A 17,469-nucleotide genomic window follows, 5' to 3' on the forward strand; every position below is an offset into this window, starting at 1 on the left:
ACCAGCTAAGGCTGAGGAATATCACAGTTCCTTTGCTGCCATGTCCCAAGGACAAAGTGATTTGCCAGAGAGGCTTGTGGTGGAAGGAGAGTCCAGAATTGAAAGCAAGTAACTCCATCAGAGAGGGGAAATGGCTGCAGTTTTACTGGGGAAGGTTGGTTCTCAGATGCATTCATGCCAGGGACGGTGCCATCTAGCTTTAAAAAATGGACTAGATTTTTCCCCCCTCCCCCACAGTGATTTATGGCTCCTTGTATTGGTGAGAACACTATGGTTTGTCACTGTCTGGCAAACAGGGGGAGAAGGCAGCAGAGGGAACAAAATCAATTTTTAAAAATAATCTTTTATTGGGAAAAGATGTGCGGAGGGGTTTTCCCTCCTCTTCCCCCCTCTTCCCCCAAAAATTAGCAGAGAAGGAGGGTCTTGTGGTTAAAGCACTAAATGAGGATCCTGGAGATCTGAGTTACATTTTCTGCTTTGCCCTAGACAGCCTGGGAGAGTCACTTTCATGATTTCAGTGGGAGGCAGGTACTGAAATGCCTTTGAGGATCTGGGCCTTACATACTAGGGTCATGACAGCAACAGATAAACTGAAAATAGACTACCCCAGATCTTTTTGGATTTAACAAATAAATGCCCTTAAACCTACTTAGGCTTTGTCTAGACAAGGAAAAGTGATCCAGTTTAGGCCAGATTTAGCCAGCTTGTGGTGACTAAGCCCAGCACATAATAATACTTAGCTCTTATGTAGCACTTTTCATCTATAGCTCTCCAAGCATTTTTAAAAGGGTCATGAAGTTATCATCAGCCACCATTATCCCCTTTTTACAGGTGAGGAAACTGAGGCACAGGGAGAGGGCATGGCTTGTCCAAGGTCACCTGGTGGTGGTGACAGGAATAGACCCTAGGTCTCAAGTTCAAGTTCAGTGCTTTATCCACTAACCCATATTGCCTCCCTAAATAACCTTTTCCCTAGTTAAGACAAAGCCACTGAGCTCTGACTTTGCAATACTGAATAAAGGAGGTGTGCTAAACCAGGTGAAAATAGCAGTCAAAAAAGGGGAGAGCTTGTTAACATGCCGAGTGGAAGGGGAGAAGAGGGGTACACTTGGGAAGGGATGGACAGGGAAGAGTGGCATTATTTGCTGTTTGTTTTTCTACTGACCTGGGAGGATGGGCGCTAGGGCTAACTTTAAGCACCTGAAGTGACTAAATCTTAAAAGAACATGAATGTGTCAAACCTCAATGCATCTCAGATGCATGGGTGAAGTCTATATATAGGCTAGGCTTAATGGATTGCATATGAGAGAGAGAGAGAGAGAGAGGCTGGATGGATGGATGATAGGTAGAAGAATGGGCAGGCTGGCGTACAGAGCAGATTGATGGGGGAAGGAGAGGATGGCAGATGGATATACACAGATTGATGGACAGGCTGGTAGCTGGACAGACATAGGCAGGCTGAAAGGCTAAGCGGGCTGATGGCTAGATCTGCACACACACAGACAAGTTGAAGGACAATCTGCAGCATTTATTACATTTACAAAGCTGTATAGTTATACAAATGTTTAACCAATAACGATATATGAATATCCAAATATATTACTGGACATTAAAACATCATACAGGATGCAAACATACAGAGCAATTTGGTTTGTACCATATGGGGGTGAGGAACAAATCCCCAAAATTGAGGCCGTGGAAGTGCCTCATTTAGTCCATTTTGGCCTATGTACAAGGAGAAGGGATATCAAAGTCCGGTGAATATTTTCAACCCATGAAGCCCCGTGAAACACTATTGAGCTCGCAGTCCAGCCCCAGCCAATAGAAGGGGAAGAAACAGAAATGGAAAGACTAAGAACAATGGCAACTTTGTCTCTTTACCCTGTGTGCCTTCTCCTCCCATGAGACGATGCATGGCCGCAGTGAGCCATCTTCAATACGTGCAAATTGCACCCCATTTCTCCCCCCACACCTGCCCCCCATGACCCAACCGAAGATGTGTTCTCCCCATTTTGGCTGCTTCCATGGGAGATTCGGATGGCCCACCCACCCTCCACCTCCAAAAAAAGTGTACATTCTCTTTGCCCCTCAGATCCCTCATTCTTGCTGGGGATAATGTTCTCAAAGGTGTCTAAGAAGTTAAGGTCCCAAGCCCCGCCTAATTCAGAGTTAACCAGTTCACTCTACGCTGAACTGCATAACACCCATTAATCCCTCCCTTACAATGCTGCAGAGGGAGAGGTCTCCACTGGAAGAAAGTCCTTTAACTGTAACCTACCCAGCTTCCTAGAGCCTTACCAAGAATGACTTGCACAGAGGGCTCTCTGCTCATGCTGGCTCTTCCCAGCAACTATGCCTCTCAATTCTTTGGGAGAAAACTTTTAGGGTTTTGTTTTTAAAATCCATGTTTGCTGACCTTGTGGAGTCAGGGTCTGTATACACAGTTCCCTTCCCCACTCCTGTTGGTCTCAATATGCCTACAAGATTTCCCACCCCCTCTATACGTGGCCCCTGCAGAAAAAACCCCAGCTCCTTTCTTGCAGTTTGACTTTTTCCCTGTCCCCTGCAGGAATTTTCCTGTTCCTGGGATCTGTAGGCACTTATGTATTTATTAATTCATTCCACCATGAATGAATAAGGGGAATAAGCTTCTTGAGGCCCAAGAGAACGTGTGCTTCTGAGAATGCAGACACTTACTCCTTCCCTTCCGCCCCACCCCCCATGCGTGCTAACTCATGCACCCTTGCCCTAAAGGAAAAGGATCGCTGCGGCTTGGAAGGAAATCTTTAGTGGATGACAAGAGAATTCTCTGCAATGGGACCTGTGCGTTTTCCCGCCCCCTGCATGGGGGCAATGTCATAACACAAGATATAAGTAAAATGCAGCACCACACACTACAAAGCTACAAGCCTTTTTAAAGAAAACACTTTTCTTTTCGATCCTGACCCCTTCACAAATAAGCCACCTTTCGAAAGGCACTGTTTATTTTTTTAAAATCCAGCATGAGGAGGATGAAGGGGAGATGGTGGGACAGGGTAGATCTAAAATGAAGCTTTGAAATGCCAAATTTAATCTTTTTAGCAAGCAAGGAGCTATTGAGGAGGAAGAAATGGAGAGCAGAGTGTTTGATAGGGAAATACATTGGTTCTTAGTTTTAGCATCATCTCTGGCCACCCCACCAAAAAACCCACACTCCTCGTAACCACCACCACAGTGGAAGGACTGAAACGCTGGTTTCCTGGTGGGATGGGCCCTAACTCTCCTCCTTTCCCACCCACTCACATTATTTCAAGCTCATGAAAGTTGAGGCTACGTGAAATGCTGCTATGGGTCCAATGAGTGAGTACTCCCTGTTTTGAAGGTGGTGTTTGTTACTTAAAGCCCCCATCCTGCAAAGTCTTAGAGTGGGATTTTCAAAAGAGCCCTAAATGACTAAGGAGCCCAGGAGAGGTTCCCAGCTTCTGTTGACTTGAGGGGCTAGATCCCTCGGCCTCCTTTGGGGTTGTGGAGAGGGGGAATCAATGACTTGTGCTCTTAAATTGCCTAGATCCTCTTGAACGTTCCACCCTTAAGGCACGTGCTTAATGAATGGAACTGCTTGGAGTGTGTAAAGATAACCACATGCTTAAATCTTTGCAGGATCGAAGCCTCAAATAGTCATTAGAAATCTACTCTGCAAAGGAGACGAAAATTTACAGGGGGGAGACAAAGCCACATCCTTTTGCAAAACCAGTTCCTGGGTTCTTTAGATCCCTTCGCCAAGTCCACCTCCAAATAGAATGTGCTTTGGTGGCCCTTAAAGCTGAGATCTCTCACCCTTCCTGCCCCGCTGCACAGAAATTTAGGGGGAACATCATTATGAAGTGAAGACAGGAGCAGGGATGTATTTACAGAGGGATGGAAATTCTCCTGGGAGACTACCCAGTGATTGTTAAGATAATCAGATAAGACATTGCAACAAGGCTGTGGGCAAAGCTGTCATTCTAAAGGGACCCAGGGAAGGCGCCTCTGACTGAGAAATTTAAAGCAGGCTAGGGGATGCAGATGCATATGGGCAAGATTTACGGGGGGGAACAACACACTTTGCCATGTTCTCAGAAATCTGGCCCTGACTTCTTTTGAAAAATGAAACTCATGGGACCTGATTTTCAGAAGTGCATAACACCTGCAGCTCTTGCTGGCTTCAACTGGGGCTGTGTGCACTCTTGCGGGTGGGAGAGGGGAATCAGACCAACTCTTCCCTTTAAATTAATGGCAAATGTATGTAAATCCCCTAGGCTGCTCTGGAAATAGCCTGTGGGTAACATTTTCAAAAGCACCACAGTGATTTGGGCTCCTAAATCATATAGGTCATTGACTTTCAGTGGAACTGGGGCTCCTAAATTGTTTAGGCCCTTTTGGAAATTTTAGCCAGTGGCCCTAACTCCAGGCAAGCCTCTGGCTTAACGTCAATGAAAGTTTGGATAGCGGAAGAGCTGCAGGATTTACAAAGCTGTAAGACCCCCTTCCTGCTTGCCCATATGCACAAAACACACACCACCTGCTTTTAGGTTCTTCATCCCTAAACCAGTCAGGAAAGGGGGTTGGCGAGGCTGACGCAAGCATGACATCAGACGTGACTCTTAAGAAATGCCTGGAGAAGCCTCCTCCTTTTGGAAGAAAGTGGTAGAGCTCCAAATGCACTTACGCCGAGGATCGAGGCTTTCGGTCCCTGTGCTTTGCCGTTACCTGTGTATCCGTTACTATCGAGTCCAGTAGCTCCTGGGGTGACCGAAGTACAGAAAATGAAGGGGCTGCAGCTTTTACCTAAACTTGGGCTCATGGCATGCAAGTTCCATAAGTTGAAGACAAAAAAAAAAAAATCATTAAAAAATACTCCACCACATTTTGTGTCTGTTATTTGCATTTTAAATTAATCTGGTCAATCAATAGAAAATAAGTATGTATAATTTTTTTTCCTATATACACATATATATTTATATATAAAATGGAAAGTCACGCCCCAGGGGTCCCGTCTAGGTCAAGGCGGATGCTGTGCTGCCATTCACAGTCATTTTGCGCCCCCTGCTGGAGGAGGGTGGCATTTGGTGGCAGTTCGAGGTGCCATTGAGCAGGGTGCTGGGGTGGGCAGGGATGCTTAGCGTGGTGGTGTTGGAGCTGGGCGACCCGTGGGAAGGTGTGGCAGGGCTTGGCAGGGACGAGGAGGTGGCGGGCAAGGTGGCTGGGCTGTTTGCTTTGTCGCTGACGGATTCGCACTCGGATGCTCCGCTGGTGTTGGTGCACTCGGAGTTTGCAGGCTGGGACAGTTTTAGTCTCTTGCAAGCTGGCTGCACTCGGTATTTCAAAGGGAGAGGCCCATTCTACAGGGAGACAAAAGAGGTTCACATGAGAGGGTTTTTTTTTTAGAGACAATCACATTGATATCGACACCAATTAGTCTGGACAGAGGTAGGGTAGCTGTTGCTCTCGGGATATTAAAGAAGCAGGGTGGGTGGGATAATATCTTTTATTGGACCAGTTTCTGCTGGTGACAGAGACAAGCTTTGGAGCCACACGAGCTCTTCTTCAGGTCTGGGACAGCAGTTTGGGACTCAGAAGCGAAGCTAAAGGGGGAGAGATTCAAAGGCATAAAGGGGTAGCCAAGGTGCCTAATTTCCATTAGCTGTCAACAGGAGTTATGCATCTGACTGCCATTTGTTCCTGGGAACATCGCCCCTAAAATCGTCAGTGTAAAGAAACTGAATTGACACCAGAGCATGCTATGCCCTAGGGTGTAACTTCATATTTAAAAACTCAACCAGGGCTCCAATTCAAAGAAGCGTTTCAACCCATGCTTAAATCTGTCCCAGGTACTTTGCTAGATCAGGGCACAATTCAATACAATGATCGTCTAAAGCCCAGTTATTATGGCATCGCTGTTGTGACTCCATAGTTAAGTTTAATTCTCCTAAATTAACTGAACTGTGTAACAGAAGCTTATGTTGTAAAAATCTCAAAATGGCAAACATCAAAACAAAATCTGAAGTTTAAGTACTATTTAAATGGTTCACGCTAGCATCTTCTGAAGATAGATGTATACAGAGTGTTCCTTTATCTCCATTCCTCTCCTATCAGTTTAAAAATCCTACTTAAACCAAATGCATGTCCTTACCTGTGCTGCTAATAACACCTCATTATTAAAACTATTTGAATTTATATTAACTTTATCATTTATGAATTTGTTTCCTTTTTTCCCCTCTTATATTCCATTCGGCTTTAGCAGTGTAAGTAGACCGGTCAGTTTCAATTCTCCTTTTCAGTTTAACTTTAGGAGTTCTCAAGCTCTGGAACAAAACTACAAGGAGTCCGGTGGCACCTTAAAGACTAACAGATTTATTCATGCATCTGAAGAAGTGGGTTTTTTACCCACGAAAGCCTATGCCCAAATAAATCAGTTAGTCTTTAAGGTGCCACCGGACTCCTTGCTGTTTTTGTGGATACAGACTAACACGGCTACCCCCTGATACTTGGAACAAAACTGAAGTTCTGGTTGCTGAATGCTTTGAGAGAGTAGCAAGGCATGTTCAAAATCTAACCCAGATCTGTTTCATGTGTTTTTAATTCAGACAGACTATTTCTATTAATATTAGTCGGTTTAAAATATGTGTCGATGTCATTTTAAAACATTGCGATCTATCTATAAAACGCTTTGAGATCTAGGAATTAAAAGCACTACGTATTATTAAGAAACATCTGCAAACAGGTAGGTTCTAAGTTCTGACAAACATTTTCAAAATATCTTGCCTGACAAAGTTTTGAGGTAATGATGATGGTGGTTAAAAAGTTCTATGAATGGACTGTGGCATTGTCTCATTAACTAACCATTTAAATGGTTTGTTATAGGACATTATGTTCTTTTTCCATAATAGACAATCCAGTGAGTTCCACAGGCTGGCTGGATGTCCAAACTATGAGCTAAGAATGAAGCTAGAGAGAAAACGCAGGACTGAAATAGTCTGAATTTTTTTCTCAAATAAAATAAGTCTCAGTACTTGGATATTAGAGTGGAGGGCAGAATGAGTGAAATATTAAATTATAGGCACCAACATGCTTTCATTGGCTGTAATGGAAGATTTGCCATTTGGTTTCTCAATGGGAAATGGATTGACTCTTACGGTCACAGTTCTCCCTTGTCCTGCACTTTGTGTAGCCTTTTACACCAGAATTGTGGTGTTCAACACCCACTAGTCTGAATGACTACACAAGGTGCAGGGCATTGATGGATGAGGCCCCGTTGTGCAAGTGCACAATCCTTTGGATATAGGATTTATTGTTTTATTTTCCCGTGAATTTCCAATGGCTCTTTCCAGGCACACCTGTAAAATTTCAAGTTCTGAGATGTCTTTCCAGGAACCGAGCCAGCTGGCTCAAGAATTTAGATGTTCATGAAAGATTAAAAGCTAGTCTCTGGAAAAGATTTTCAGGCTGCCTTCCAGAAATAAGTGATGAAGGATTCAGGAATTCAAATGGACATGCATCTTAAAACCCACGCACTGGCAAGTGGCAATGTGAAAAATATCCCACTGAAAAGTCTCTAAAATTTCCTAGCTGGTCTCTCAAGGAGCCAGGGCTTTATCATGTGAACTGTTGAGTACTGGTCCAGCACAGCCCTTAGATTCACATGCTTACCTTTAAGCAGATGGGGAGTCCCATTGAAATCAATAGGTAAGCATGTGCTTAAGCCCCCACTTCAGGCAATGCACGCCTGTTCAAAATGTGTTCCTATTCAGGAAAGCACTTGAACAAGTCAATAAAATTAGAAGATGGCAAATTCAAAAGCGATAAAAGGAAATAATCTTTTCACAAATGAACAGTGGAACTCATTGCCACATGATGTCATGGTGGTTAAAAACTTAGCAAGATTCAAACAAGGACTTGATGTTTACATAGATAACAAGAACAGCTACAGATAAAATAAGTAGGTAGTCTCTCTTCCAAAGTGTATATTAACATTAAGAAGGGCTTAAATGCACAAGGATTTAAGCCAATCTCTACCTACTAACAATTAGGGGAATTTTGTTCTTCTAAAGCATGTCCTACTGACTGCTGTCAGAGAAAGGATATTGGACTAGATTAGATCTGTGGCCAATCTATCGATCCTGTGTTAGGAGGAAAAAGGATGTTCCAGGTGTTAGACCACACACCTAGGACCCAGGTTCAAGACCCTGCCCTGCCACAGACTGTGTGTGATCTTGGGCAAGACATTTAATCTCTCTGGGCCAGATTTACAAAGGTATTTAGTGCCTAAGTCCAGATCCTCAAATGGTGATTCAGTGGTAGTGAGGCACCGAAATACCTTTGTATATCTGTGCCTCAGTTCCCTATCTGTAAAAGGGGAATAACAGTACTTCCCTACCAGGCTGCTGAGAATAAATACATTAAAGATTGTGAGATCCAGATATTACAGTGATATGGGCCAGACAACTACCTTAGATACAGAGCAGCTTAACCATGTGACGAAGTCCCATTGACTTCAACAGTACTTTTAACCCAGATCCTCATTGGTATTTAGGTGCATAACTCCCATTGATCTGGGTCCTTCTGAGCTTCCTGAATCGGAGCTGAAGCACTTTAAAGACTCAAGCCACAAAAGGTGAAATCTAGAGCTGCTAGAGTTCATTTGAAACGATCACTTAGAAGGGTAACATTAAACCCTTTTTCCCCTTTAAAAACAAACAAACAAAAGTTGATTTGTGCAGGGCAGCTACGTCTGGCTAGGAGAGGGTTGTTGTTGAAAGTTCGCCCCACCGTGGGCTGGGAGAGTGAATCAAGGCTCTTCGGAGCACCTGGTTCTAATTAAATGTGCTAGCAGAGAAAGTGTCAACAAGGGAAACATGTTTTTTGATTAATCTCAGTTTTCAAACCCTGCACTTTCCCCTCCTTCCAATGCCCCTTTGGAAGTGTCAGCCACAACCCCGTTCCAGGTGGGGGGCAGTGGGTAATAGTCGGGACCTGGGTTTTTTTTTTTCCAGAGTCGCTGAACACAGTATTGCCAAATTTGGGTCAAAAATCGCGAGTCAAGCCCCCAAAATCACGAGATTTTTATAAACTAGATTTTGTTGTGGGGGGTTTTAAAATTTGCCTTCTGATTTCTTTTGCCTTTCATGGTCACATTTTCAAGCTTTTATCCACAACCGTGTTCTAGAATGTATTTGTAGGAAGTTCTGTGGCCCATGTTCTACAGGAGGTCAGACTCACAATGGTCCCTCTTCATAAGAACGGCCAGACTGGGTCAGACCAAAGGTCCATCTAGCCCAGTCTCCTGTCTTCCAAGAGTGGCCAATGCCAGAGGGAATGAACAGAACAGGGAATCATCCAGTGATCCATCCCCCGTCACCCATTCCCAGCTTCTGGCAAACCAAGTAGGGATACCATCCCTGCCCTCCTGGCTAATAGCCATTGATGAATCTATCCTCCATGAATTTATCTACTACTTTTTTGAAGGCCAAGACTGTAACAGGGTTCACAACATCCTCTGGCAAGGAGTTCCACAAGTTGACTGTGGCTGTGAAGAAATACTTCCTTTTGTTTGTTTTTAGATCTGCTGCCTATTAATGTAATCAGGTGACCCCTAGTTTCTGTGTTATGAGAAGGAGTAAATAACACTTCCTTATTTCCTTTCTCCACATCAGTCATGATGTTATAGACCGCTATCATATCCCCCCCTTAGTCGTCTCTTTTCCAAGCTGAAAAGTCCCCATCTTATTAATCTCTCCTCATATGGAAGCCATTCCATATCCCTAATCATTTTTATTGCCCTTTTCTGAACCTCTTCCGTTTCCAATAAATCTTTTTTGAAATGGGACGACCACACCTGCACGCAGTATTCAGGATGTGGGCGTCCCATGGATTTATACAGAGGCAAAAGGATATTTTCTGTCTTTTTTTTTTATCCCTTTAAGGATTCCCAACATTCTGTTCGCTTTTATGACTGCTGCTGCACAGTGAGTGGAAGTTTTCAAAGAACGATCCACAGTGACTCCAAGATCTCTCTCTTGAGCTGTAACAGCTAATTTAGACCAAATCATTTTATAAAATCATAAGATTTGGCAAGATTCTTAGCACCCCCGCAGCACCCATTAGCTGCAGCTGGAGTGGTGGGTGCCCAGCATGTCCAGAAAATTGAGGTCCAAGATATTTTTGGAAGAATAAACCTCTCCTTCTGAAACCTTCCCCCTAACTATTGTCATTATCTACCACTGAAAAGACACCTGGTCATCACAAAAAGATTTCATTTGCAAAGGGGCAGAGTTATTGCCTGAAAATTAGTATTGATTAACTGGTATTAATCATTAGGAGTCTTGCAGTAGCATCTAAGGACTTCAACAGAGATCAGGGCTCCCTTACGCTAGGTGCTGCATGAATGGGGAGAGAGAGGAACCCAGTACTGAAGACTCAGACTTAAGGTCAGAAGGGCCCATCATGATCATCTAGTCTGACCTCCTGCACATCATAGGCCTCAGACCCTCACCCACCCCCTCCAGCAATAGGCCCATAGCCTCTGGCTAAGTTACTGACATCCTCAAATCTTGATTTAAAGACTTCAAGTTGCAGAGAATCCACCATTTGCACTACTTCAGACCAAAAAGTGACCTGTGTCCCCATGCTGCAGAGGAAGGTGAAAAACCCCCAGAGTCTGTGCCAAATCTGCCCTGGGAGAAAAATTCCTTCCTGACCCCAATTAGGGTGATCAGTTAAACCCTGAGTACGTGGGCGAGACCCGCCAGCCAGCCACCCACCAGGGAAAGAATTCTCTGTAGTAACTCCAAGGCCTCCTGCTCTAGACTTTAAGCTTCGGAGATGGGACGCTAAGCGGACAAATGGTGGGAGGGGAAACAGAACAGGAAAGTGACCCATGGAGATAGGGCTGGCACCCGTGTCTTCTAGATCCCAGGTGATTGCCCTGCCCACTGGACCACACTGCTTCTCAATAAATGACAAAGATACTTCCAGCACAGAAGAGGGAGTTTTACTCACCCTTCTCCAAGGATAGATATAGGCGATGTCCATAAGCGTGTAATATTCCTTTAAAGGTTCATCTTCGTAGAGAACTTCCACCTGATAAATACAGACCAAAGTGAATCTTTCCCCAGGGGTCCCAAGGGCAAAATCAAAGAGCTTGCTTCCCAATCTATGGTTGGACAGAAGGGGTCAGATTTCCTCTTCAACAGAGCTCAGCTTCCATTTAGGCATCTAAATAAGGATCTGATTTCATAGTGCTCCATTCCCACTTTAGACCAGATTTTCCTAAGAGCCCAACACGCACTGAGCTGAGTTCTTTTGAAAATCTGGCAACTTACTTTGGTGCTAAAGTGGGTTCTAAGCTTCTTTTGAACATCAGGCAGTCAGGGGCTGAATTAACCATTGCCCCACACTTCGCCCAGTCTTCACACCAGTGCAAAACGAATGTAAAAACGCTACCGAATCAGAGTGGCTGTATACAAAATGCAGTGAATCGGGTCCAGCGTACCCACGTCAGGTCCCCTCCTGGTAGGCCCTGGGAATCAGTGTCAGAATCGTTCTGAAGAAGGCACTGTTAGGTAGACTGGATAGGTGAAGGTGGTCTAGCGGACTAAGGTCCAACCCTTGCTGAATAGCTCTGGACAAGTCTAACTTCCCCATGGGTACAGAATGAGGCGGCGGATGCTTATTTAAAAGAGGGCTGCAAGACTTAATTAGCAAATGTTTGTACAGCAGGGTGAATAAGTGCTAAGTAGTATTATGACAACTGCCAAGCTTTTAAACAAGTGTGTGTTTTCAGTAAGAGAAACACATAGTAAATCTCCGGAAAGAAATGTCTGTTTCTGGGGAGGTCTCAGATCGGAATTTCCAGCGCTGGTGCGGGGCTGCCGGAGTGTCAAGACTGCGTTTGGTTTTATTTTGGGGGGAAAGGGAGGAGGTTCTCTGAGATACGCTCTCCTCCGGTTAATGCTCTTCTTCTGAAACGGATGGGGGCAGCGACTCAACCGGTGCAAATCAAGGCTGTTGACTTCAAATGGAGTGATGCAACTTGACACCAGCTGTTCATCTGGCCCCGTTGTGCTAAGCAACAGTGGGTTGCAATCTTGGTGGGGGTCCTGAGGTGCTACTATAATGCCCATCATACATAATATAGCTTTGTATTGCAATAGCATCTCAAACAGGGTCCTGTTGTGCAAGGTGCTGTATAAACATAACGGGTCTGGCCTAAAGAGCTTAATATCTAAGTATATCCAACAATAACAACATTAAGTCTTCTCTTGAAAAGAGATTGGGGACATGCAGTTTTTGAACACAGCAAGCACCCCAGTGTGTATTTAGAATGAGGGGTGTAAGAAGGGACTGTCCAAAGCCAGCAGGCCCACTGTTTAAATGCTCATACACCTTCCGTGGGTGTAATAAGCGGCCATCCAAAAAGACAACCGGCCTAAGGGGTGCCGCACCAGTGGGCGCGCACTGCAAGGAACCCTGACGGAGGTCAGCGGATCAAGCAGTCACCAAGGACCAGTTGCCAGTCGCTCGCTACTCACTTTGTACTTGCTGGGAACATCCATCTTATTGCGGAGAAATTTAGCCAGATGCATGACTGTCATGGCAGCAGGACACCGGAGGAACCTTACACCGTTCTTCTGGGGCCAGACCAGAGGGAAGGCAGGGGGAGGAGGGGAAGGGAAGAGCATTACTGAGAGCTGAGCAGCTGGAACAGGAGAGGGGATGAAATACGTACAGGAGCAGCTGTAAATCTATCATACGCAAACAGAGCAGGGGGGCATGAAAGACTTGCAGGTCACGCGCAAAGGGCTCTGCTGCAATCTATACTGTTCTGGTTCTGTAACACCAGGGTGGGGAGCAGGGGGTTGAGCGCCTCACAGAGAAAACAGCAGCACTCAAAAATACATTGGACTGATTTTTAACTCTGAGGCCTCTGGGACATAAATGACTCACACCCCATTACATAGGAACAAAAGAAATATCTTGCTAACCGGTTGGACTAAAATCAGACCATTCGATCTCTCAAGGGCTGCACAGTGTAAGCAGAAAAGCCCCTATGAGATAACCAGAAAACCAACAGAGTCTTTTTATATTTATACAGAGACAAACAGATTACACACGTGTGTCCGTGTTGATTTCCTCCTTACTAATGTTTCAGTTTCAATATGAGCTCATCTTTCTTCTATCAGGGTTAATATTGCCAAACTCCAGGGAAAAAAGAATTATCTCAGATCATTTGCTCTAAGCACAGAGCTGGGAGCCAGGAAGTCTTCCTGGGAGCCTAAATTGCCAAAAGTGGCCACTGATTTTTGGATGCCCAATTTGAGACATCTTGGGCCTGCCTTTCAGAGGGTGCTTGTGGTGAATAGGAATAGGATGGTATCCCTTTAAATAGTTTGAGCTCTCTAGTGATGCTCACTGTGTTCTGTTTTAGTAGCTGCCAGAACCCAGTCAGCGCCATAGCATCTATATAGCTAATCCTTGCTTGGTGTGTATATATGGCAAACACCATTATTTAGATTAATAAATTTTAAGGCCAGATGGGACCATTATGGCATCTAGTCTGACCTCCTGTATAATACAGGCCAGAGAATTTGTGTCTGTGTGGTTCCTTGATTGTTGTGTAAATAGCAAAGACCACCCCAGATTGTAGCTGAAATCAATAAAAGCGACAGGGCCTCAGTCCCTCTGAAAGTCAGATCCAGATCCTCAAATTGAAATCATTGGGAGTTAGGCATCTAAATACTTCTTGAAGATCCGGGCAAAAAGTCCATGCTTTGGGGGGGTAGCAGGGTATGTTCAAGAGTTGGGAATCCAAAATCTGAAACACCCAAAGTCACTGACCCCCGCTGAAAAAGTGGGCCTTGATTTCTGCCTCTCGGATTCCTCACCCGTACCATGAGACTAATAGTTCTGACTTATCTGCCCCAACGCATAGATCGGTCATAGGCCTTTGAACAGCACCCAACCTTCATAAAAAGCCATTTCTTGGAATAAGTTTGATTCTTTATTTGGATCCATGTGTAAAACCCGGGGGAGAGCTGGAGACAGGATGATCGGGGCAGGAGGAGCAGCAGCTCAAAGGCCAGGGGAAAGAATTGATCATCTGTTGCTGTCTCACACCCCCTGCCAAAAGAAACAAAATGTGGCTTCCGCTTCAAGATCTTTGGAACTTGCACAGACCTTAGTGCATGCACTAGGGGAACAGAGCTGCCCTGGTGCAGGAAGCATCAGCCCTGCCTTCCGCTGCCTCCTTCCCAGGGGAAGAGCAACGCACTGACGGGGACCTCTTTTTGTTTACCTGCAGGTCTCTTTAAGCGATCAGCTTGGCAGCACTTACTTTTTCCTTCTCCACATCCCCGTTTTCAATCGTCCCTTTCTTTTCATCTCTAGGGAAGAAGGGACAGAAGGAGCATTTTTGTAAAAAAGTAACAGAAAATAAAGTCACCCCCTTAGCCCCGGAGAGGGGATATTAAGCTTGCCAAGGCAGTCGTGGCACAAGGGTTAATTTCTCTCTGGATGTGCGGCGGTGGAGAGGCACGTACAATCTAATCATCTCCAGCTAAGCCATAGAGCCAGCATATAAAAGGCATCGGGACTGCAGTATGCTCCATTCAGGGCTTTGTTTTAGCTTGTGTATTGCAGCCACAATGTTCCATAGGGAGGACTTCAGGTCACATGACAAGCCCTCCATTCATAAGCTTAATTAGTCTTTGCACATCCACAACACACCTGAGGCTCTATAGTCTGTAAAAAGCCACTTCTAAGTCACCTATAGAACTACAGGGTCCTGGTCCTGGTGAAAGAAGAGCCTAGATGCTTATCTTCCCCGCCAACTCCAGCTGTGTCTATGCAGTGCAAGGAAACCCTCCCAGGGCAATCAAGCACTCAGGAGGAAACCCTGGCCCACTAGAAGTCAATGGGAGTGTTAAACAGATCCAGAATCTTACTCAGGGTCTCTGCTGCTGAAGAAAATAAGAGTATTCAAAGTCTCCTCCCAAACCATGCATGGGGTTTATTTTCAGCCCTAGAAGTTAATAAATCGCATGGGCTGGGATGGAGAAAGGTGCTTAGGTACCTAACTCCCATTGAAACGGGACCCGTGAGTGTATAGTTCAACGTATATGGGTGACTCTGGCTAGAGCATTTCAACCCCAAAGCCAAGGCGAGTCCTTCCTTTCATTACAATAAGCTTTGGATCAGGCCATGGTGCTGGAGATACGTGGGATCCCTACAAGTGGGCCTGCCTAAATAGCTGGTGAAGTTTTAATCTGGTCCCATTTGAAACCAGCCAGAACCACCCACACCCCGCTGAACTAAACAGACTAGATCAGATTCTCGTCAACGCCAGGGTATCAGAAGTCACCCCTGGGAGGACGGAGGCGTGTGAAACGGATGCAAAGGAGTGGAAAATCAAACGGATTGGCTGAAATTCACCCTGTGCGGGGGTGCTAGCAGCGTACCCATGCACCACTTGCTCAGTCTTCTCAAGGGCAGCTGCGAGGGGCTGGGTCTTAGGCACTTTTGGAAATGTTATCCATTAACATGTCCCTACTTCTCAGGGGTGTTGCGATGATAAATTCCCGAACGTTGGCGAGCTGCTCAGACATTATGGTGAGAAGATCCTCATAAACTACTAGGAGAGAGTGCACCAGGAGAGTGAATGAAGCCTGCGAGATTGCAGGAGAATTTGGGCCAGTAAAACTTGATTGCACAAAGACAAAACGACACCTGAGCAGCGCCAAAGCAAATTACTACAACAAATCCTCTCTCCCCAGATATTTGTTTGAATTATTTGCCCGGCTCTGCTCTTGCTGTATGTGACAGTATTGTCAGAGATTATTCGTTATGGCCTAACATGTATGTCGCTATCCCAGCCAGGTTGGGCACTACTGTGCAAGGTGCTATACAAATGTATGACAGCCCCTGCCTCGTAGGTCACAGTCTACAAGATAAGAGGTAACAAGCGGACAAGGCAAACAAGTGGACCATGATGCAGTGGGAGAGCTGAGGTAATATAAATAGAAGAGGATGCAATGCCATAGTGCCTAGGAACCCTAATCACGGACCCATGGGCCCATTGTGCTAGGCGCTGTGCAAACACAGAACCAAAAAATAATGGTCCCTGCCGCAAAAAGATTGATTCGAGTATAAGACGCCAGACACAAGTGGACAGCCAGTCAATAGGAGTGATCATAACTCACCACCTGTCTAGCCATTACTGGGTTATACTTTGCGTAGGGATGAATCACATCTTTCAGTAGAGGGCAAGCAAAAGGGAGACTTAAGGGATACGCAGGCTGGAGAAGAAGGATGGGCCAGTGGTTAGAGCGCTAGCCTAAAACTTCTCCATTTCCTGCTCTCCCACAGACTTCCTTTGCAACTGGGGCAAGTTATTTAGCCGCTCTCTACCTCAATTTTCCATCTGTAAAAATGGGAACACCATCACCGCTCTGCCTCACTGGGGTGCTGGATAAATACATTAGCTTGTGAGGTGCTCAGATTATATGGTAATAAGGGCCATATGAGCAGCTAAGGTATTTAAGGCTTGTGCCAGCCCTACGCAGAGGCATACATGTCTCCCACCTTAGTCTTTACACAGGTAAAACTCCCACTGATCTGAACTGTAGCTTTACCTGAGTAAAGACCGAGAACGCTGAGAACAGTCTTCAGGATTCGATCCATTCCCGCAAATAAGATCTTAGAGGTAGCTGGAAAGGGCAAGATTTTGACTCAGAACAGGAGGAGTTTAGCAACAACAACAAAATCTTACCTCATTCCTTCGTAAAACTCTATGGATAAGCTGACAATTTCATCATCTGTCAGGTTCCCTTTTTCTTGTTCGGAAACTTCCCCACGATCCTCATTCGACCCATTGGGAACTGCACAGGGAGCAGGGAGAGAGATGTTAAACCGCTCCCAAAATGTATTTAGTGTCAAGACAGAGGAGAAGAGAAGAGAAAGGAAGAGAGACCGAGGCTATTCCTGTTTGCAGACACTTACCGTCTGCCATGGGATAGGCTGCATAGAAGTCACGCCGTCTCTTCATTTCATCTGCAAGAGAAGATAGATCAAAGCAAGAAAGAAAGCAAGCAAGAATAAAAAGAGAGGGAGAATAGAAGATCCAGGCCTGGTCTATACCGTTTTTATGCCCAGTTGGGAGTGTGATGTTTTACCAGTACAGTTATACCAGTATAAGCCTTCATGTGGATGCAGTGATGCTGGTTTAAATGTGTCTTATACTGGTATAGCTTATTCTCCCTATGGAAATAGCTACACCAGTACAAGCACCCTTATACCGATATAACTGCATCCACACTAAAGCAGGTTGTACCTCTGTAACGAACCTGGTATAGTGAAAGGGGTGCGACTTTTGTGTTTGCACAGGGCGTAAGGGTGGCAAAGTCACACGCGCTTTAACCCCGCTTCCGATGATGTAACGGGATCGACTTCAACAGG

At 45.2% G+C, this 17,469-nt stretch overlaps 1 protein-coding gene across 6 annotated transcripts in view; it reads right to left on the reverse strand.

Annotated features, from left to right (window-relative positions):
• Nucleotides 1-1,513: 1,513 nt before the first annotated feature.
• PCGF2 (polycomb group ring finger 2) overlaps nt 1,514-17,469 on the reverse strand; it is a 37,240-nt gene continuing 21,284 nt past the window's right edge. For 3 of the 6 annotated variants that reach the window (XM_027824433.3, XM_043536724.1, XM_043536725.1), the window contains exons 5-10: nt 17,014-17,064; nt 16,784-16,892; nt 14,351-14,399; nt 12,549-12,647; nt 11,017-11,097; nt 1,514-5,360 (exon numbers count right to left, since the gene is read on the reverse strand). In XM_027824433.3, the coding sequence (XP_027680234.1) occupies nt 5,016-5,360; nt 11,017-11,097; nt 12,549-12,647; nt 14,351-14,399; nt 16,784-16,892; nt 17,014-17,064 (734 nt within the window). In that variant the 3' untranslated portion in view covers nt 1,514-5,015. The remainder of the gene's footprint in view (nt 5,361-11,016; nt 11,098-12,548; nt 12,648-14,350; nt 14,400-16,783; nt 16,893-17,013; nt 17,065-17,469) is intronic. The other 3 variants (XM_027824435.3, XM_043536726.1, XM_037886725.2) reach the window with 2 other exon arrangements.

This window comes from Chelonia mydas, chromosome 27 (genome assembly GCF_015237465.2).
Source record: "Chelonia mydas isolate rCheMyd1 chromosome 27, rCheMyd1.pri.v2, whole genome shotgun sequence".
Taxonomy (NCBI): Eukaryota; Metazoa; Chordata; order Testudines; family Cheloniidae; genus Chelonia; species Chelonia mydas.